This window comes from Vulpes lagopus, chromosome 8, assembly GCF_018345385.1.
Source record: "Vulpes lagopus strain Blue_001 chromosome 8, ASM1834538v1, whole genome shotgun sequence".
NCBI classification, from domain to species: Eukaryota; Metazoa; Chordata; class Mammalia; order Carnivora; family Canidae; genus Vulpes; species Vulpes lagopus.
In genome coordinates this window covers 26,018,376-26,041,991 of record NC_054831.1, presented here as the reverse complement: position 1 = coordinate 26,041,991, position 23,616 = coordinate 26,018,376, and the positions used below count along the sequence as shown (strand labels likewise).

At 34.2% G+C, this 23,616-nt stretch overlaps 1 protein-coding gene across 1 annotated transcript; it reads left to right on the top strand.

Annotated features, from left to right (window-relative positions):
* Positions 1-5,179: 5,179 nt before the first annotated feature.
* ADAM29 (ADAM metallopeptidase domain 29) lies at positions 5,180-7,792 on the top strand. Its single transcript, XM_041767428.1, has one exon. The coding sequence runs from the start codon at positions 5,180-5,182 to the stop codon at positions 7,790-7,792; it is 2,613 nt and encodes an 870-aa protein (XP_041623362.1).
* The last annotated feature ends 15,824 nt before the right edge of the window (positions 7,793-23,616 follow it).

The window sequence follows — 23,616 nt, the reverse complement described above, 5'->3', positions numbered from 1 at the left end:
CTCCGCGGAGCTTCTTCCTCCGCCCGAGCCCCTCCGAGCTGTTCCCGGAGCCGCGCAGCCCCCTCCGCGGAGCCGCCGCCCGAGCCCCTCCGAGCTGCTCCGGGTCCCGCCGAGCGCTGCAGCCCTTAGGGAGCTCGGCGCACTCTTCCCGGGACGCAGGTGCCTGTTAGTGTCCCAGGGAGCCCGAGGGCATCCCCGCCCTCCTGGGTCCTGCTCTAACTCCCTGAGCCCCTTTCCGCCCGGGAAGGTTGGTGCAGCTCCTGCTCCTCCGGGACGGGGCTCTCCTGTCCTGGGGACACTCGCCCCGGCCTCAGCCCGGCTCCTCGCAGGGCCCCTCCCCCTCGGAGGCCTTTTGTTCCTTTATTTCTTTTTCCCCGTCTTCCTACCTTGATAGAAGCGCGAACTCTTCTCACTGTAGCGTTTCAGCTGGTCTCTCTTTAAATCTCAGGCCGAATTCGTAGATTTTCAGGATGATTTGAAGGTTATCTAGGTAATTTGGTGGGGACAGGTGACTTGGGGACCCTACTCTTGCCATCTTGCCCCTCCCTGTCTACATATGTTTTATAGTTTTCAGTGTACAAGTCTTTCACCTGTTGAAATTTATTCCTAAGTATTATATTTCTTTTGTGCAACTATAAATGAGATTGTTTCTCTAATTTCCTTTCAGATTATTCATCGTCAGTACATGATAATGCAATTGATTTTCATGTCAATTTTGTGTTCTGCATCTTTAATGAATTCCTATATTATTTTTTAACAGTTTTTTTTTTAATAGAATTTTTATGGTTTTCTGTGTATAGGATCATGTTGACTGCAAAATGAAGACAATTTTACTTCTTCCTTTCCAATTTGGATGCTTTTATTTCTTTTTGTGGCCTAATTACTCTGGCTGGGGTTTCCAGTAGTATAATGAACAAGGATAGTGAGAATGGGCATTCTCACTTTGTTCCTGATCTTAGAGGAAAAAGTTTCTCTTTTTTTCACAATTGAGTATATTTTTAGCTGTTGGATTTCATACACAGCCTTTATTATGCTGAGGTAATCTTGCTCTCTTCCTAGTTTTTTTTGAGAGTTTTTATCATGAAAATTGTTTAATTGTACCAAACACTTATTCTAGATCCTTTTAGATGATCATGCTTTTATCCTTAATTATCTTAATGTGGTATATAACAGTAATTGATTTTTATATTTTAACCACCTTTGTATCCCACAGATAAATCCTTTTTGATCATGGTGTATAATTATTTATAGTAGTGGATCAGAAGGGATCATACGGGACTTCTGTGATATCAGTTGTAACATCTCTTTCATTGTTTATTTATTTGAGCCCTCTTTCTTTTTTCCTTGTTGAGTCAAACCAAAGGTTTATCAATTTTTCCTATTTTTTCCAAGAACTAACTCTTCGTTTTAGTGATTTTTTTCTAGTCTTTTAAGTCTCTGTTTCATTTATTTATGCTCTGATGCCTGTTATTTCCCTCTTTGTACCAGCTTTCAGTTTTGTTTGTTCTGTTTCTAGTTCCTTGAAGTGTATAATTAAGTTATTTGAGGTCTTCCTATTTCTTGAGGTATCTATCACTATAAGCTTTACTTCTAATACGACTTTTCCTGCATCCCATAAAGTTTAGTATGTGTGTTTTCATTTTTATTCTTATCAAGGTATTTTCTAGTTTATTTTGTTTATTGATTTCTTTGTTGATCCATGCTGTTCCAGAATGTTTCAACTTTTCAAACTGTGAATTTTCTGCTTTTCTTTCTGTTTTTGATGTCTAGTTTCATTACATTATAATTACAAAATATACCTTGGTGTAATTTAATATTTTTGTATTTGTCAAGATTTGTTTTGTGAGCAAATATGTGATCTATTCTGGAGAAGTATCTGTGGGTACTTGAGAATAATTTGTATCCTGCTGCCATTGGGTAGAATATTCTGTATATGTCTCTTAGATAGATTTAGTCTTTAGTGCTATTCAAATCCTTTATTTCCTTGTTGATATGTAACCCGGAGGTTCTATTGTGTATTGAAAGTGGGGTATTGAAATTTCCTACTTTACTATAATGCTATCAATTTCTCCCTTCAGTTCTGTGAATGTTTACATAGTTAGATGTGCTGGTGTTGGATGCATAAATATGTATATATGGATGCATCTCTTCTTTCAGTTTTGACTTAGACTCTCTTCTGTCAGATATAAGTATATTCATTCCTACTCTCTTTTGGTGACTGTTTATATGGAGAATCTTTTTCCGATATTTACTTTTAGTTGTGTTTTTTTTTTTAATTTAAAGTAAGTTTTTTTTTCACAGCTTATATTGAGCCTTATTTTTAAAATCCATTCAGTTACTTCATGTCTTCCAATGGAGAGTTTAACTTTAAATTATTATCAATAAGGAACAATTTGATATTGATATTTTGTTACTTTCCTATTAATCTTCTGTGTTTTGTTGATTTTCTGTGTGCATATTGATATTCTTGGTTTCTTTCTCTTTTTCTTTTGTGTAATTGCTATAGTTTGTGTTTGTGTGTCTATGTGTGTGGTTACCTTGGGGCTTACATAACATATCTTATAGTTAAGGTAGTCTATGTTAAACTGATAACAACTTAAGCCCAATAATGTACCAAAATTCTATACTTCATCTTTTCTTCAGCTCATATTTTATATTATTGTCACAATTTACATCTATTCTTACTGTGCATATTTTGACATGTTTTATAGTTATAGTTATTTTGCATGCTTTTATCTTTTTTTTACTAGAATTAAAAGTGATTAACCCACCACAGAATCGTACCATATCTGTATATATGTGTATGTGAATATATGTATATATATTTATATATGAATATACATGTATATAATCTATTTCATGTTTTTTCATGCTTTCTTGTTACTATTTAGGATTCTTTTATTTCAACATGAAAAACTCATTTTAGCATTATTCATAAGAGGGTTCTTCTGTTTGTCTGGATATAAATATCTCCTTTATTTTAAAAGACAATTCTGCCAAATATAGTATTCTTGATAGGTTTTTTTTTCTTTAAATGTTTTGACTACATCATTTCACTGCCTCCAAACCTGCAAAATTTCAGTTCAAACTTTAACTCATAGTTTTAATGGTGATTCTTCTGTATATGACATATTGCTGTCACCACTTTCAAATTTTTTTGTCTTTGACCTTTTACAATTTGATTATGGTGAGTCTTGGCATGGATTTCTTTGGTTCCTTTTACTTGAGACATTTAGGGCTTTGTGTATCTGAATGCCCATTTCATTCCTTAGATATTGGATATTTTCAGCCATTATTTCTTTGAAGGAGTTTACTGGCCCTCACTCTTCTCATTCTGGGACTCCCATCATGTGGATCTTGATCTTCTTGTTGACGTTCTATAAGTCCTTTGTTTTCCTCATTCTTTTCCAGTCTTTTCCTCTCTTTTGACTGAATAATTAACAGTGACCTATCTGACTAGGAGTCCAGTGATCCCTTTTATCTGTTTGATCTAGTCTGATGCCTTTTCTGGACCACCTTGTGTCATTGGTCCATGCTCAGATCTAGAGGCAGGAAGAGCAGAAGCCAGCAGACTTCTGTTTCTTTATGTCACTTGGTAGAAAGATGGGAGATATCAGGCTTTATGACAGAGCCTTCTATTTTCTGCCCTAGTTGTTGAGTTGAAATTGGGTCAGATTGTTTGGATTTTTCTGCTGCCTCTGAAGGCAGATAAGTTAACTAGTTATCTGGTTATTGATGAGGATTAGGCTTGCCTACCAAGGCTATTATATTGCCAAAATAGGGGGATTGAACAGTCCATCAGTGCAGTGACTATGGACTATGTTTGGGACTAGCCTATAAGTCTTTGAAGTTGCCACTCTGAATCACACATGTGTGTGTCTTGGCTCAAGAGCAGGTGCTAGAACACCTTACTATTTTTTTTATTATGCTTTTTTCATTCTCTGTCATTTATCCAGAAAGAGAAAACTATTCTTGAGTTTTTTGTCTGTGCTGGTGGTTCTGTGTTAAAGGCCTCTCCAGCACCCAATTTGGAAGATATACATGAGAAATTAAAAGAAAACTCAATGAATTCACCTGGTTATCATTCCTCAAGTCTAGAAGTCTCTAGGCAGTCTGCCCTTTGATTTTTAGCTTTCAGAGGTTGTTTTATTTTTTTCACTGAATTATTTTCAGAGTATTTAGTTGTATTTAGAGGGAACAAACAGGGAAAATGAGTTTATGTGACCTCATTCCAGAAACTAAATTGGCCATAATTTTTGAATAATGTTTTGCATTAAAAATGTAATAAAGTATAAACATCTTTGAGTAACACTCCAAGGAATAAAAAAAGTCAAGTCAACCATTTTTGTTATATAAAGAGTTAAGATAGACATTATAGGAGATACTAACATTTGTGAAAGACACAAATAATGTTCTAGTATTTCCAGAAAAGCTTAGTAAAAAGAACAATGTAGGGAAGAAAAAAGAAATGAAAATAAACATTTTTTGTTGTTGTTGTTCTGGGGAAGTATATGGTAAGCACCATAAGAGAGATTAAAAAATAACATAAGACTGATTTTTTAAAAAATATGTATCTTAGGTAATAAGTAACTTATCATTTAAGTTAAAAAAAGAGGTACTATTATTTATACCAATTTAGCATGTATAAACTGAAACATTCTCAGCAATATATGATCACCTTATCCTTAAGACTTTTTGTTTTATGTTTTTTTTAAAAAAAGACCCTTTTATTTTAACTACTTATTTTGGAAATGTTTATGCATATGGATATTTATAAAATAATACAGTGAATCCTTATTTTCTCATCATCTAGGTTTACTAACTATAAATCTATGGCCAGTTTTCATTCTTCTGTATACCCTTATCCCCCTTCTGCTCTTTCAATACTTAAGAACAAATTCTAGGTAGTTTCCTGAGTCATTCCTTGGTCAAAACACTAATATCTTTATTGTTTGACTTTCTCTTTTTCTCCACCAGGCATAACCACGTTCAGCCATATGTTGCTTTTGGTTTTACTTATAGGGCTGATACTCTAATGGTTCAACTCTGCCAGAAGATAGATCCTTAACAATTATCCCTGCACACTGACCAGCACAGGATAAGAAGCCAGAGCATCTATGACCTCAAGTTTTGCCTGCCTTCTTCTCTGGACCAATATTTCCATAATGGTGGTTTCATAATGACTCTGATTAAAGCTCTGCTGTACATGAGGATCATACCCTTGCTACCCTGGCTTGGGGTGCTTCTGTCCTTTTGTGAATACACCCAGGCTGAAGACCCCCAATATCAGAGTACCCCAGAAGTAGTGATTCCTTTGAAGATACCTGACACCAGCAGAGGCATGAAGCCTTCTGGCTGGCTCTCTTACAGCCTGCGTTTTGGGGGCAAGAGACACATTGTCCACATGAAGGCCAAGAAGTATTTGCTGTCTAGACACCTCCCAGTGTTCACCTACACAGACCAAGGTGCTCTCCTTGAGGAGCAACCCTTTGTTCCTAAGGACTGCTACTACCACGGTTATGTGGAGGGGGACCCAGAATCCCTGGTTTCTCTCAGTTCCTGTTCTGGTGGCTTTCAAGGATTGTTACAGATAAATGACTTTGCTTATGAAATTAAGCCCATGACTTTTTCTACTAAATTTGAACATCTGGTATATAAAATGGATAGTGAGAAGACTCAAATTTCAGGCATGAACTCTGATTTTATGCAAGAGGAAACTGTATCCCAACTGGAGTCTCAAAAGATTAATAATTCTACTCAGAAGCAAAGTGCTTATTCCAACTGGTGGGTCCATATGTATATTATGGAATTAGCAGTGGTGGTGGACCACAGTCTATATGTTCATATAAAAAAGAATATTTCAAAGTTTAATGAGGACCTATATGCTATGGTAAATATAGTGGATTCCATTTATGATGGAATGGGTCTTAAACTGTCATTGTTTGGTTTGGAGTACTGGACTGAAAGAAACTATGTTCAAGTAAATCATGTACATAGATCTCTGAAATATTTCTGCGTTTGGAAAAATAGTAACTTTGGTTTGCGCCTGCAACATGATACTGTACATCTTTTTATAAATCAAACAGTACGAGGAATGAGTGGTTTAGGTTATCGTAATGGAATGTGTCATCCATTGCAAAGTTGTGCAATTATTACTACTACAAATAAAACCTTGAACAAGATTGCAATTGCAATAGCTCATCATCTTGGCCATAATCTGGGTATGACTCATGATGATGCCTTTTGTAAGTGTGGACATCCTAAATGTATAATGCATGTTTCAAACCCACCAGTAACTGCATTTAGCAATTGTAGTTATTCTTATTTTTGGTCATATAGTTTACAGTTCGCAAAATGTTTGTTCTATAAGACACATCCAAAGGACATATTTTCAAAGAAGCGTTGTGGGGATGGTATTGTTGAAGGAGATGAGGAGTGTGACTGTGGATCTTTACTGAGTTGTTCAACAGATGCCTGCTGTCTGACAAACTGCACTCTGGCTTATGGGTCTATTTGTGCTTTTGGGCTTTGTTGCAAAGACTGCCAGTTATTACCACCAGGAATAATGTGTAGAAAAGAGGTCAATGAATGTGATCTTCCAGAGTGGTGCGATGGAAGATCCCCATTTTGCCCAAAGGATGTATATGTGGAGGATGGAATTCCCTGTAATGAAAGTGCTTATTGCTATGAAAAGAAATGTAACGACCGCAATGATCAGTGTAAGCAGATTTTTGGCAAAGATGCATTAAGTGCAAGTCCTAGTTGCTACAATAGCATGAACACTCGTGGTGACCGTTTTGGGAACTGTGGCATCCTCAAGTCTACATATATAAAATGTAATGTCTCAGACAGCCAGTGTGGAAGAATTCAGTGTAAGAATGTGACACAAATGCCCCTTTTGAGAGACCATTCCACCGTGATTCATACTCACTTCAATAATGTCATCTGCTGGGGTATTGACTACCACTTGGGGATGACCATACCTGATCCTGGAGAAGTGAAAGATGGCACAGAGTGTGGCCCAGAACATATCTGCATGAACAGGAAGTGTGTCCATTTATCTCGCTTGGATAGCAATTGTACGCCTAAATTCTGTAACATGAGGGGCATTTGCAACAATAAACATCACTGCCATTGCAACCCTGTCTGGGACCCACCCAACTGCCTCATTAGGGGCAATGGAGGTAGTATTGATAGTGGCCCACCCCCTAAGAGAGAAAAGATAAAGAAGAAGTACTTGTTAATAACCTCACTTTTTTGGTTGCTTCTTTTATTATGTTGTCTTCTTTGTCTTTGTATGAGGAGAAAGAAAAAAGAAGTTCCTGCTCAACCTGATAAACAACCGCAAATGGTTCCACCTCCACCTGCAAAGCCACAGAAAAAAGTCCCACCTCCACCCGCAAAGCCACAGAAAAAGATTCCACCTCCACCTGCAAAACCCCCGCAAAAGGCTCCTACTCAGCCTGCCAAGCCACCGCAACAGGCTCCGACTCAACCTGCAAAGCCACGGAAAAAGGCTCCGACTCAGCCTGCAAAGCCACAGCAAAAGCCTTCAGCTCAGACTTCAAAATCACAGCAACAGCTTTCAGCTCAGACTTCAAAATCACAGCAAAAACTTTCAGCTCAGTCTTCAAAATCACAGCAAAAGCTTTCAGCTCAGTCTTCAAAATCACAGCAAAAGCTTTCAGCCCAGCCTTCAAAATCACAGCAAACTCTTAAGAGTCAATCTAGCGTAACAGTTGGCCCAAGTGGGAAACAAAGGCCATCAGTCACAAAGAATGTACCCAAATAAATGTGCATTAAAAAAGGCAATCCCTAAAATATTTATACTTACTCTTCATTATTTTAAACAATTAGAAGATTTGTTTTTCCTAAAATTTGTCTATATTTTCTGGGGAAAGGCATGGCACGTGGATTGTGTATGTGTTTTTAAGTTACTGCTTCTCAGCTTCAAATCCCCTTCCCATTTTGTACACTGCATTACCGGGACCGCATTTCTGCTCTACCAGCCTTCTTCCTATAGGGATCTGCAACAGGGAGAATGAGTGAGAGTTTGGAAATCTGAGACATCTATTTACTTTTTGATGTCAATATCACCTCAACATGTTTTACATTGGCAGCTTTACGTAGTATATGTATATACTATTATATATATAATATTTATTTGTTTACATTATAGCTATAATTATTATTATTATTATTAAATTTACTTCAGACCAACTTCATTGTCAGACTGAGAGACAGTAGCATAGCTGTCTGGTGTGCTGTCACCAGAGTTCTGAGTCTCAGATTTTTTAGCTTTCTACCAATATTGCAAATCTTCATCAGCTTAGAAGAACCTACTGTCAGAGTTCTGAGTGTCACATCTATGCAGTCTTTTTGATTTAAGTAACCCCCAAGCTTTTCCCTTTGCTCCTCAACTCCTTGAATGAAATTACTCTCTTACAGTTAGTATTTAATGGCTACTCACCAGTTAGCAGCATAATATCTCCCTTAACTTGTTCTGTTCTTCCATATATGTTTTTACCCAATTCTTATACTTAATTCTATCCCTCTAAAATCACTGATGTGGTTTTACTTTTTCTGAATGAATACTGACTGTTACAGTACTAGTCCTGGCATAACGAGGAAACTGAAAGTGAGGAGGTGTCAGAAGTTTTTGTTTGATATATCTTTACTACTGACCTTGATCATCTTGAGTAAAGTACTTAAATTTATTGCAATTTTCCAACCAGAAAAAGAAAGGATAGGATAATAATATCAGCTGTCTCTCATTTTGGAGGATTCTTTGGTTATAAAATGAGATAAAGAAAATGCTTTTGATTCTAGGTAAGTCTAGGAACTTATCTAGGAAGATAAAGTCATTTTTCCCCTCAGAAAACAATAAAAACAATTGTATAATACCAAACACATTTTATTTAATTATATCTTTAAAGTATCAGAGAACTGTGAAGGAAATGGAGATTAAAAGACTTAAAAACTACAAAGAAAGGAAAACATTGAGAAATGTCAACACTTTTTTCCCTGAGACAAAACCGATTGTTCCCTGTAGTGTGATGATTCTGAATTCAAAGGGAAGATCCACTTGGCCCTTCCAGTTAGTAGGCCTCTTTTGAAGAAAGAGAAACTGAAACTTCTTAGTGTGTAAAAGAGACTAGGTTGATAGATTGGACACTTAATAGGCATCAAATTCAAAATCATTTTTCTCTACACCACATTAGCTGAATTTAAGTCCTCTGTGGGAGGCTGGGGAGAAGGTTGAAGCTTTTAAAGGAAGAAATATCTGTAATCTGTCTTACTCTGGAGGCAAAGACCTAGTGGAAGGGATTTTCCTAAAGGACATGTACTACCTTCCCGTTAAAAATTTAGCCTGATTTTGAAGGAGATTGGAATATAGGGTAGAGAATTGAGTTTAGAAGATTTGCGTATCAGAACAGAACATAGTTACTGATTGCTTTCATAGCTGAGAAAATAAAAGCATATGGGCTCTCAATAGAAAGTACAGTAAGATATATGTGTCTTGAGTTTCTGACAAAACTCAATTCTTAATTGTTTTGGAATTATCAGTCACCTAACCTATCTTCCAAACAGGAAAAATGAAAAGTTCTTGTCAAAGGAAATTCTACCCTAAATTCCTATGATTCTTTATACATAACATGTAGCAGACTATAAGATTATCACACATATCGAGGAAGAAATTATGACCAATAATAAAGAGAAAATAACAAACACAGTAAAAGAGAAGCCAGAAGTCATCTAAAATATGATCCAGAGTGGAAAAGATAATAAAAAAATTCACCATGATTACTATTTTAGCGAAACTGAAAGAAAAACAAATGAACTATGTGAAAGAGGAAAGATTCTCTTTACCAGAAAATTAGAATCTATTCAAAGTTATCAAATATATCATTCTAGAGCTGAAAAAATAAAATATCTAAATTTAGGAAATTAGTAAACACTTTGAAATATATATTGCATTGTTCAATTAACTATTAACTAGAACAGTCAGTGAAAAAAATTACACACATAGCAAAAAATATTAAAGATTAAGATAAGTGATATGTGAAATAAATAAAAAAAACAAAAATCATTAGAGTCCTCATTGAAAAGGAGAAAGATAATTGAATAGAAATAATAAAAAAGATTAAGTTAGAGAATTTCCCAGAAGCATGGAAACACACCATCCAAAAAACTCAATGAATTTCAAGCATTATAAACAAACACACACTTAAGAATATCATTGTATAACTTGAAAACCAGACACTGAGAAGTAAGAGCTGCCAGGTATATAATATCATATCTTAAAAGGAATGACAATGAAAGTTGGCTGTCCTCAACAAAATGTTTGAATGCAGAAGATAATGGAATAAGATATATTTTTTAAAATATTTATTTATTCATGAGAGACACAGAGAGAGAGAGAGGCAGAGACATAAGCAGAGGGAAGAAGCAGACTTCCCACAAGGAGCCGGATGTGAGACTCCATCCTGGATCCCGTGAGCTGAAGGCAGACTCTCAACCGCTGAGCCACCCAGGCATCACATGGAATAAGATATTTACTCAATAAATATAACTGCCAAATTAGAATTCTTTAATTTATGAAAACAATCTTCAAGAATGAAGAAGAACAAAACTTTCCTTTGGTAAATAAATCATTGCCAGCAGTTCACACTCAAAGAAATATGTTTCTTTTTAGTAAGTAAAAACATACCAGGAAGAAGCATGAATATGCAGGTGGGAGTAAAATATACAAAAAACACTAAGTATGTGGATAAAAAATTAAAATTAATGTACAAAACAATACTACTAGTATCTATGGATTACAAATATGTACAGAACAAAATGCAAACATATTTATCACAAAAGCTGGGAGGCATGCAATAGGCAGTTAACAGGTCTGAGCATATAGCAGTACTGGGGAGAGGTAAATCAATGATATGGATTGTGATACATGATGTTGAGAATGCATGCCACAATCTTTAAGGTAACCATGAAAATGATAAGATTATATAAATATAAGAAACTGAAGAAAAAGTGCATAATAAATGGTATTTGATGACTATAGAAGGAAACAAGGAGTGAAACAAATATAATGTAGGTATTTGAAAATAGAAAAAAAACTGTGGAATATTTTGCAATGATAAAAGGCAAATAATCAAGAGCTAGAACACCCTAAATGTGTAAGCATCCACTAATATAACTTCAAATATATAAGGAAAATTATGGAAATAGACAAATCCACAATCACCAAGAGGGATAATTCTAATCAATTCTCTTTATGGTGATAGATAAAGTAGTAAAATAAATCTGCAGGATAAGATTTTCAGTACATATTTAAAAACTAGATGTATTATATATATATATATATAAAGAAAGGAAATACTAAACTCAAAAGTGGCTAAATTAACTTTAATTCATCTGCATATAGATTCTTACCAAAGGCCACCTTATGGTGGGCCAGAAAAATGCATCAACAAATTTCATATTGCTTTAATCAAGAAGAGTGGTTTCTCTAAAGCTTACATATTTAATCTAGAAGTCAACCTCATTAGAGATAATTAAAAAAACTCCAGTTGCCTGATACAATCCTGACACTGGTCTCACTTTTGATTACCAACTAAAATTTTGCACCCAATTCTAATGTACAGTGACAGTACCCAACACCACCAAGCAATTCTTTTATGCTAGCAGGGTAATCTACAATTCAATTCAGTTCTAACCCTGTCTACTGGGAAATAGCACCAGATCACATAGGGTAGGGCTCAGGCCTATAAGATTGCTGGGTTTTTGTTTTTTTTTTAACTTCAACTTTTTTATTATCTTTTTAGTTCACTTCATACAATAATTTATATCTGTGAAAGAAAAATTTATTGAATGAAAGGCACTGCTTATGATTTACAAAGCAATGAAATAACTTTAAGAGGTAGCATTTAGTGAATTAAATAATACAAGGTTTTTTGGATCTGTAATTGATATACATTTGATTAAAAAAACAAACAAAAAAAAAAAAAAAAAAAAAAAAAAACAAACAGTTTGTATTAGGTCATCACATATATTTATACAATAATCAAATGCGTAAAACATAAGCAAGTAAGGTTTTATGGGACCCCAACAGAGGTATCTTTTCCTTAATCTTAAGAAAACCAAACAGTTTTAGAAGCTAAAGCTATTAAATTTACAGATGTGCAAAACATCAAAACACTTTAAGCAAAAACTATTTTTAAGAAAAAAGTATGTTTTCTCATTTTCTATTCTTGGCATAAATGCTAATTCTTCCCAGTAGAACCAAAACCTCCTGAACCCCTTTCAGTGTCATCTAAAACCTGAACTTCCTCTATTTCTGGATAAAAAATCCGTTCACAAATGAGCTGTGCAATCCAATCGCCCTTTTTGACTTCAAACTTTTCTTTGCCAAAATTAAATCGCACAACACCCACATTTCTGTATTATCTGTACTTCTGACAGACTAGCTATAGTTTGGAGGTTCTAATGAGCCCTTCCTTGGGTTGATTAATTTGCTAGACTAGTTTACAGAACTCAAGAAACATTTTACTTACTAGGTTATGGTTTTATTGTAAAAGGATATAGAGCAGGAGCAGCTAGATGGAAGAGATGCATAGGGCAAGGTAAGTGGAAGGAGAAAGGAGCTTTAATGTTCTTCTCAAAAAAAAAAAAAAAATGTTCTTCTCAGGTATGCCCCTCTCCATGCCTCACCGTGTATTCAACAACCAGGAAGCTCTCAAACCCCTGACCTGGGATTTTATGGAGGCTTCACAACCTAGGCATAATTAATTAAATTATTGACCATTGGTAATTTAACTCAATCTCCAACTCCTCTTTCCTCCATAGAAGTGGTGATGGGGGACAGGGTGAAACTAAAAGTTCTAACTCTCTAATCACATTGTTGGCTATGCTGGCAGCCAGCCACCATTTTTATGTGATTTCCAAAAGCAGCTTCATTAATGTAGCCAAAAGACAACTGTATTGTTCTCCTCACTTAGGAAATTTTAAGGGTTTTAGGAGCTCTGCCAAAAATAAGGATGAATGCCAAATATTTATTTTTACTATAGATCATAATATATCACAGCTGGAAATAAAATTATTTTTAATAATCAATGTGTCAAGGAGGAAATAAAACAAAAATTAAGAAATGTGTTGAACTGAAATATAAATAACTACAATATAGTAAGTTCCATAGTATTCAACTGAAGCAGTGTTTTAAGGAAAATATAGTCTTATATACCTGTATTAGAAAAAAAAGACTGAAGATACCTTGATTTAACTTTCCATGGCAAAAAATTAAGAAAATAGCAACACTTTAGATCTAACAAAGCTAGAGAGAATGTCATAATAAAACTAGTAGAAAAAGCTAGTGAAATTAAAACAGATGCACGATAGAGAAAATCAGCAAAGGTATAATTTGTTTCATTGAATTAAAATATTATAAAACCTTCTTTTGAATTATGAAGAAAATAAAGAGAGAAAATAGGTTACCATGAGCAAAAATGAAAAGGGGATATCACAAAAAAAGCTGGTATAAGGAAAGAATAGGAAGTATTTTTACCAATAAACTTGACAATTTGGATAAATAAGCAAGTTTACTGAACAATCTAAATTACCAAGCCAACATTCAAAATAAATATTAAAGAGATTGAATTAGTGTTCAAAGAATCAGCCTGTCCCAGATAATTTTTTAAGTCAACTATTCCAAAAATACAAGAAATATATACAATTAATTTTCAAGAACTTTAGGGAAAAAAATAATGGCTCAAAACTCTGAGTATTGGGGTATCTTAAATCTCAAACGTGATAAGGGCAAAATTTGCAAAGCAATTTCTTTTATGAGTTGATCTAATACACTGTTTAAAGACTTTACTTATTTATTTGAGAGAGAGTGCACAAGTGGAGGGCAGGGACAGAGGGAGAGGGAGAAGCAAACTCCTCACTGAGCAGGAGCCAAAAGCAGGGCTGAATCCTAGGACCCCAGGATCATGACTTGAACTTAAGGCAGAAACTTAACTGACTGAGCCACCCAGGTGCCTAGATCTAGTATTCTTAAAATGTTTATATATCAAATAAATTTCAGTGTTTTTGTAAACTATAATGTATCATTATGATCAAATTGTTTAAGTTTTAGGTATTTTTGATTAAAAAAAACTCTATAATTCACAATAATAGTAACAGAAAAATATCTCTCAATAGCCACAAAAAGTTATTTCATCAAAGTCAACATTCATTTGTAAAATAACTTATAAGAACCAGGGTGCAATTTTCTAAATATAATTAGATTTCTCTAGAAAAAAAATGACCAAAAACTACCTACAGAGAACATTATATATAATGGTGAAGTACATAAGACTTTCTAAGGACTTTGATGAAGAGACAGAAATGGCACCTTCTTGCCACTTCTGAACATGTTACTGGATACACTAGACAGAATAATATGATAAATACAATAAATAAAATGATAAAAGGATGTGAATGGAAGGAGTAATACTTGTTATTTACAGATGACATTACATTATACCTAGAAAATACAAATTATTAGAATTATTATGTTAATGGAGGAAGGTAGCTGATTATAAGGTCAGTTTCCATTCTCAATTTCTAGCTCTCAGCAACCAAGCATAAATAAATGAAATTAAAAATTAGTTTTATTTATATCAGCATCAAATATAACATTTTGCAATATATACACATATAATATTTTGTAATATATACATTAATCATTATATTGTGTACCTGAAACTAATGTTATATGTCAATGATGTCTCAAAAAAGAAAGGAAACCAACTGAGACTTTGCCAACAGTATATAAGCTGGTAGAACAGACTTGGGTTTGCAAGGACCCCAGTCACAGAAATCTTTATGTGACTTAGACCTAAATCCTACCCCTGAGATTGCTAAGAAATCAGAAGCATAGAAAATAAAAAAAAATTTTAAAAAATAAAAATAAAAAAAAGAAGCATAGAAAATGCTTTTGATAAGTGGAGAAAACTTACTCTCTTGTACATTCTCACTGTTCTTGGATTACTGGGCTCTGCTGAAGTTGAATGCAAAGGTAAACTAAAATGTTTTAAAAACATAGTCCATTCCCCTCTAACTCAAAGGTTGATAAGATCATTTCCTAAGTTCAGTTCTTTGCGGGAGATTAGTAGTTGGGCTCACTGCATGTGAACTCAATCTAATTAATGCTATAGCCCAGCACCAGCTCAACTCATTTTGTGAAGGAATCTGAATTAAAATAAAATAAAATAATAATAAAATAATAAAATAAAACAAATAAATAAAATAAAATAAAATAAAAAGGTTTGCATCTATTGAGATGATTATAAGTTTTTATCCTTTATTTTGTTAATGTAGTACATCACATTTAAGGACATCACACACACACAGGCCATTATATCTCTGATGAAGATAGATGCAAACATTTTCAACAAAATATGCCCAAATTGAATTAAACAGCACATTTAAAGAAGCACATGCTTCTTTAAATGCAAGGATGCAAGGATGATTCAACATATGCAAATATCACGGGATGCAAGGATGATTCAACATATGCAAATAACTAAACCTATAAAATCCAACATCCATTCATGATGAAAACTCTCAACTTTAAACTCGGGTTTAAAAGGAGCATAACTCAACAAAGTCGCAAGCCCACAGCTAATAACATACTAGATGAGAAGAGGCTGAAAGCTCTCCCTCAATCATCGGGAACAAGACAAGAATGATCACTCTCACCATTTCTATTCAATATAGTACTGGAAATACTAGCCAGAGCAACTTAGCAAGAAAAAGAAATAAAAGACATTCAATAATAAAAATAAAAGAACAAAGAAAATTGTCTCTATTTGCATATACCATAATATTTTCTGTAAAAAATGCTAAGAACTTTATTTAAAAAACCTGCTGGAGCTAATAAATAAATTCAGTAAAATTGCAGGATACAAAATCAACACGCAAAAATAATTTTCCATCAATGCAATAATAATAAACTAGCTGAAAAGATTTTTAAATAAGCCCATTTAAAATAGCTTTACTTAGAAATAAATGTAACCAAGAAGGTGAAAGACTTGTATACTGAAAGCTATGACCTATCAATGAAAGTAATTGAAGAAGACACAAATAATGGAAAAATATTTTCTATTCATGGATTAGAAAAATTAATATTGTTAAAATGAACATACTACTCAAAGCAATCTACAAAGTCAATGCAATCTCTAAGAAAATTTGAATGATATTTTTCACAGAAATAGACATTTCTAAAATTTGCATAGAACCACAAAAGTCTCAAATATCCAAAGAAATATTGAGAAAGAAGAACAAAGCTGGAGGCATCACAGTTCCTGATTTCAAATTATATTACAAAACTACAGTGTTAAAACAATATGATATTGTCATAAAAACGTAAAATGGAACAATATAGCATAGAAGCAAACCCACAAATAAATGGCCAAATAATCTATGGCAAAAAGCCAAAAATATACAATGGAGAAAGGATAATCTCTTCCATGAATGATGTTGGCAAAACTGGGACAGTCACACACAAAAGAATGAAACTGATAACTGTTTTGTGCCATACACAAAAATAAAATCAAAATGGGTTAAAGACTGGTTCCTTGACATTAATCTTGTTAGTATTTTTTTATTTAACAATAAAAGCAAATTAAACAAATGGGATTAAATTTAAAAGCTCTGTGCAGCAAAGGAAGCCAATGAAATAAAAAAGCAACCTATCAAATGAGAGAAAATATTTGCAAATCATATATCTGTTAAGAAGTAAATATCCAAATTATACAAATAACTCAAACAACTACAAAAAAACCCAATCATATTTAAAAATTAGGCAGAATATATGAGTAGATATTTTTCAAAATAAAACATTCAAATGGCCAATAGGTACATGAAAAGGTGCTCAATATCACTAATCAGGGAAATGCAAGTCAAAACCACAATGAATATCAACTTACATTTGTTAGAATGGCTATTATCAGAAAACAAGAAATAAGTGTTAGCAAGAATGTATATAAAAGGGAGCCCTTGTGACTGTTGGTAGGAATGTAAATTGATGCAGCCACCATTGAAACAGTATAAAAGTTCTTCAAAAAAATTAAGATAGAACTACCATATCATCTAGCAAATCCACTTCTGAGTACAGGCATACCTTGTTTTAGTGCACATTGCTATATTGCACTTTGTAGATACTGCGTATTTTACAAATTGAAGGTTTGTGACAATCCTGAGTCAAGTAAGAATATGGGGACCAGTTTTCCAACAGACTGTTCACTTCATGTCTCTGTGTCACATTTGTGGTAATTTTCACAATATTTCAAACCTTTTTATTATTATAATATTTAAATGCTGCAGTCTTATGATAAGACAGTAACAGATGAGGAGTTGCTTCCTATGGAGGAGTGAAAAAAATGGATTTTTTAGATGGAATCTACTTTTGGTGAAGACACTGTGAAGATTACTAAAATAACAACAAAGGACTTAGAATATTACATAAACATAGTTGCCAAAGCAGTGACAGGGTTTGAAAGAATTGAGTCTACTTTTGAAAGAAGATGTACTGTGGGTAAAGTGCTATCAAGTAGCATTGCATGCTACAGAGAAATGGTTTGTGAAGAAAGGAAGAGTTAATTGATTTGGCAAACTTCACTGCTCAGTCTTATTTTAAGAAATTGCAACCCTTCCCCAGCCTTCAGCAACCACCACCCTGATCAGTCAGCAGCCATGAGCACTGAGGCAAAATCCTCCACCATCAAAAAGATTACAACTTGCTGAAAGCTCATATGATGCTTAGTGTTTTTTAGCAATATAGTATTTTCAAATTAAGGTATATATGTTGGGTTATTTTAGACATGATGCTACTGCACATTTTAAATAGGTTGTCAGATAGGGTAAACATAATATGTACCAGGAAACCAAAAAATTCATTTGACTTAATTTATTGTGATATTTGCTTTATTGTGATGGTTTGAAACCGAACCTAGAATATCTTGCAGCACACTTGTATTTATAGAAAGGAAACAAAAACACTATATCAAAGAGATATCTGCATTCCCATGTTCATTGGAACATTATTATAATAAGCTAAACACGTAAACAACCTAAGTGTTTACATCAATGGATGGATGAAGAAGAAATACATATATATATAATTTAAATATATATATAATTTAAATACATATATATATAATTTAAATATATACATAAAACCTTAAAATTATCTGATGACTAATATTTCCCATGCCCTCAAAGAAACCCAAAGACATCAGAAAATAAAGGGACACGAAGCTAATTATAGAAATTACAGTCCATTCGGGACCTAAGTGGCTTAGTCAGTTAAGCATCTGCCTTAGGCTCAGTTCATGATCCTGGAGTCCTGGAATCAAGCTCAGGGCATGATCCCAGAGCCCTATAAGGCTCCTTGTATGGGAGTGAGTCTGCTTCTCGCTCTCTGTCAAATAAATCTTTTTTTTTTTTTAATTAGAGCCCAAATGTTTATTTAGGAAATCATACAAAACTATTGCATGATTTGTTCAGCCTCCCCCAGATAATTTTTTCCCTCCATAATCAGATCTATTAAATATAGGTAATTATTTCTTACAGTAGCCATAATGAAACATTTCTATCTCTTCAATATAAAACCCTTCCAATGTACTATTTAACTAATCAAAAGGACTTCTCAAGTTTATCATATAAAGATGTGTTCTGTATATGGACAGGTGGTCATTTTAAGTACTTATGTACATCCTTCAGTTGTTCACTTTATTAAGAACCAAATGTAGTAACTTATCATGAGTGATCCAAGACCCTAGATTTTTATCTCTGTGTGTCAGGCTTTACTCTGGCCCAAAGTTCCTAGATCAAAATATGTGATACACGATTTTTGTTTGTCCCCACCAAAATGAAACAACTTAAACTTTAGACATTCAACAGGCACATATAAAATCAATGCCTAAAGTAGTCGTGGGGTTTCTGGATGGTTCAATTGGTTAAGTACTGAACTCTTGGTTTAAGCTCAGGTTATGATCTCAGGGTCATGACATTGAGCCCCACATCAGCTCTGTGTTCAACACCCTGAGTCCGCTTGGGATTCTCCACTTTTCCCTCCCCTATCATCCCTCCCTCTGCTCAAATTCTCTCTCTAAAATAAAATAAATAAAATCTTTTAAAAAATAGTCTTAAATAAATGAGTGATTCTCAAGTACAAAATTCAACTAAAACAAAACTAATACATCTTTTATACTTGCCTAAGATTTGCAAACAAATAAAACAGTTATGAAAAGAAAACCATGTAATTAAATAAAGTTAGCCAATTAACCATTAGTCTTACCCATCTGATTAAAAGTAAAGTGTATAGAAAATTGGATAGAGCCAAATTTTTTGCACAATGCATATCGATATTCTCATGCATGTATCCCTCCTACCCACTTAATACCTAGGCAATTAAATATGTCTGTATATTAAATTAAGCCAAAAATATTAAAATCATCATAGTCCAATTTTGTCCTCTGTGAACTGGTTGTGACCAAAACTATGGAAAAATGAGAAAGTCCAATTAGGGAGAAGGAACAGGTCTACACTTATTTAGATGAAAGCATAAAGGAAAGATGTTATCAGATCATACTGGCAAAAAATATCAGAAAAAATCTCCCCCTGTCCTAAAGCTGAACTCTCAAAGATAATAAATAGCTGAACTTGTTTCTGTAACTTATCCCAAACAAACTGCTAAATGTAGACTTCCCAGATTAACATTTTTAACTGCTAGCTAGTCCATCTACTTATTAAATTTATTCCCACACTTTTTTTTGTCCACTTCTCTCTTCTGAATTTTACTTTTATTTTCTTCTTGCTGACAGTTCAACAGTTCTCTCTTAGAGGTTGAAGCATATTTGTGTGCAGATACTTAAAGTCTCTGAGATATTGTCTAATTATTAAAAAGAGATTTAGAGATAATTATTGATGTTTGTTTTCCTTAGAGAAGGTTTGATAATAGGGGCAAACTTTCTGTCTAGACCTTCAAATATTCTATAATATGATTCAATTTTTAAAAGATTTTATTTATTTATTCATGAGAGAGAGAGAGGCAGAGACACAGGCAGAGGGAGAACCAGGCTCCATTCAGGGAGCCTGACGTGGGACTCAATCCCAGGACTCCAGGATCATGCCGTGGGCTGAAGGCAGCGCTAAACCGCTGAGCCACCCAGGCTTCCCAATATGATTCGTTATTAAGGAAACAATCTGGGAACAGGAGAATAGTATGAATGAAAGTACAGAAACTGAAGTGCTTAAATAAGAATGTAAGATGTGGGTAAAAAAGCTAGTTGGATTTATTCATATTGGAAAGAAATTAGAAGTAAAGCTTGGATGGGGATGGTAAAGCCACAGTTGGGAGGGACTTTAGCCAGTTGCCATGGTGTATGAAACTGAAAAAGTCCTGTTGCTAGGCAGCTAAATCTTGATCTTAATCAAATGAGAGATACTGGGCAAGTCTTTGCCATGTGAAGTCTCCAATAAAAATCTTTGTACATAAGATTGGTGATAAAAACTATAAGCAATATAGTTAGAAATAATCATGAAGACCTTACTAATTTTTCTGTTAGTTAAGTCATTTAAGAAGTTTAACTGTGAAAACAGAATTATCCACTACATGTGCATTCATGAATAGGTGCACAAACACATGCACACACACACACACTTACACACATACAATTGGATTATTTCTTGCCAAATGTTCACATCTTATTTAGGATTCATTCCCTTTAATATATCCTTTCAGTTGTATTTTATTTTGTTGAGATCCACAAAAAAGTGTTTTAGGATGTTATTACAGCTTATAAAATAGTGATTTAGGCTATGAATGAGAGTAAGAGAGAGGTGGTAATTAGGGCTCAGATATTGATGAATTTGAAGGAACTGGAAAGGAAAAGGTATTTATATAAGATGCATAGAAAGTCTGGCATATACTATTAGTGGCATTATTACATTTATGAATGAAAATGTTATACTCTCAGAAAATTTGGTCTCTGGAGTCATCAAATACAGTAATTAGTGAGGATAAAGATTCTGGCTCAAAATTTCTTTGACGTCTACTCTCCTCTTATTATCTGATCCCAAACTGAGGTGTAAGGAATACATTCTGATGAAGTTTTATATAGGTTAAGTTTCTTTTTCTTTATAACAGTACAATATTTTTCATTAGTAATCCCTTTCCATTATAATGACATTCAGGACTCCATAGCAAGTATTGTACAAATGTATATCATTAAAACATAAAAATAAAATTAGTGTTTTACTCACAATTTAGAGATGCTTATCCTCAGAGGTTTCATCTTGTGATCTTGAGTTACTTTTTACGTGCTTTTGGCACTTTGCATGGTGCCTACCCATTAATACCAGGAAAGTACTTATGTAAATGAGGTGTTCTTTTCACCTTAATAATGAAGATAATGTTTAGCTTGAAACAAGTCCTTTCTTCTTATCTGAAACCTGGTATCAAAGTTTAATACAAATATTGAATCCTGTATTAAATAAGAGTAATGAGGAACTCTTGATTTAAATATTGAAACAACCATGATTGAAAGTCAATGCGAACAACTTGTGGGAAAAAAAAAAAAAGTAGAATTGTAGCAGTGAAAGAATCAGTTCTTTTTAGATTGAGGAGCAGGGCAAATCGTGGTTGGATTAATGGACTTCAGAACAAGGCTGCATGAGGATGGAATGGAAAAAAAATGTGTTACTGAGGGGGATCCCTGAGTGGCTCAGCAGTTTAGCGCCTGCCTTCAGCCCAGGGCATAATCCTGGAGCCTCGGGATCAAGTATCGCATCAGACTCCCTTCATGGAGCCTGCTTCTCCCTCTGCCTGTGTCTCTGCCTCTCTCTCTCTCTCTCTCTCTCTCTCTCTCTCTCTCTCTCTGTGTGTGTGTGTGTGTGTGTCTCCCATGAATAAATAAATAAAATTTTAAAAAATAGTCTATTTAAAAAAATGTGTTACTGAAAGAAGTGGAATAAAATAGAAAGAAAAGTTATTTGAGACCGCTAAGAATTATTTGAAGAACAATTTTAGACTAAGAATAAAAATTTTGATCTATTTAAGATGGAAGAGCCAGGATGGTTGACAGTGATAATGCAATATAGGTCATGGCCACAGGTTGATGGCTAGAGATAATGAAAGTGAGTTGTAAAGGTAAAAAACAAAACAAAACCCTGAATCTTACAAAGATTGTCCATTTGCTTGCTAAGCATAGTCAGAATATGGAAAAGATGGTGGAAAATAAATTTATATACCAGAGATGAAATTCTTTGAGAAGTAAGAGTTAGAAAAATGTAAATAGTGATTTAATGAGATGGCTACCAAGTTTAGTGTTTTTGAAGTGGCCTTGGTAATCAAAGAAAACTATAACCAAATATCTAATCTGTATGACACATGGAGATTCTGACAATGGGATTCCTCCCCTCTATAGGGCTTCAAATTTTTGAGATATAAGTTTTAGTAGAATTAAGTAGAATTAAAAACAAGGAGCTCTCCATGAAGAAGTGTGAATAGAGTCAATTGGTGTTGCTTTTCATAAAAGGAAGTGACAGGAAAATAATTCCAGAGAGAGAAGAGGTCAAGGCATACCGAATCAAGGTAGAAAATGTAGACAGACATGAATAAAGCATTCAGGAGATGATAGGTGCTGAATTAGGCATCTTTCATTTTCATATTACCTTCTGTGAGAAGTGATATTTGATCAGTGTGTTTTAGATCTCTCATAACAGACTTCTCTTTCCTCTATTTCTTTTTTTAACTGGGCAGAGGTTCTTACTGTCATTGACTTAAATAATCTCATATCTTTATAACCTGATAAGGACTATGGATCCTCTCTCTAAAAAAATAAAACAGGCATATTATATGTAAAATATGGAATGCAATTTTACAAGCCCTTCAAGTGTCTTCATATCCTAACTACTCTGCCCAAATTAGTAAGCTAGCCATTAGCTTATTTAGGCCTATAGCATTCATTTACTTTTTCCCAAGTGTGTAGTAGTGTCTGCACCATTATCTGGTTATATTAATTCTTTAATAAAGAAAGACTGTAACAAGAGAGTATTCCAGCTGATGTGATAGTACCAGATATTTCATTTTTACAAAGACAAAATAAATACATTTGAAGATTGATCTCTTGCAATTCTAAAAATGCTAGAGTTTAATGCTTTCCCCCACAGAGAAAATCCCATCTTTCACAAAAATTTTCCTCTCCCTTTTTCAGATTCATTAATTTCCTCTTTGGTTCTTTTTTTTTTTTTTAAGATTTTATTTACTTATTTGACAGAGAGCACAAGTAGTGGGAGCAGCAGGCAGAGGTAGAGGGAGAAGCAGGCTCCCTGCTGAGCAAGGACCCGGATGCACACCTGGATGCTGGACTTGATCCCAGGACTCTGGGACCATGACCTGAACTGAAGGCAGACACTTAATTGACTAAGCCACCCAGGCACCCCTTCCTCTTCAATTCTAAAGCCACTTCCTTCCCTTTGTCCTTCCTTCCCTTGTCCCTCAATTTCCAACTATTTCCTAATTCATTTAGTTTATTTTACATTTCATATGGTCACAGAACTTGAAAT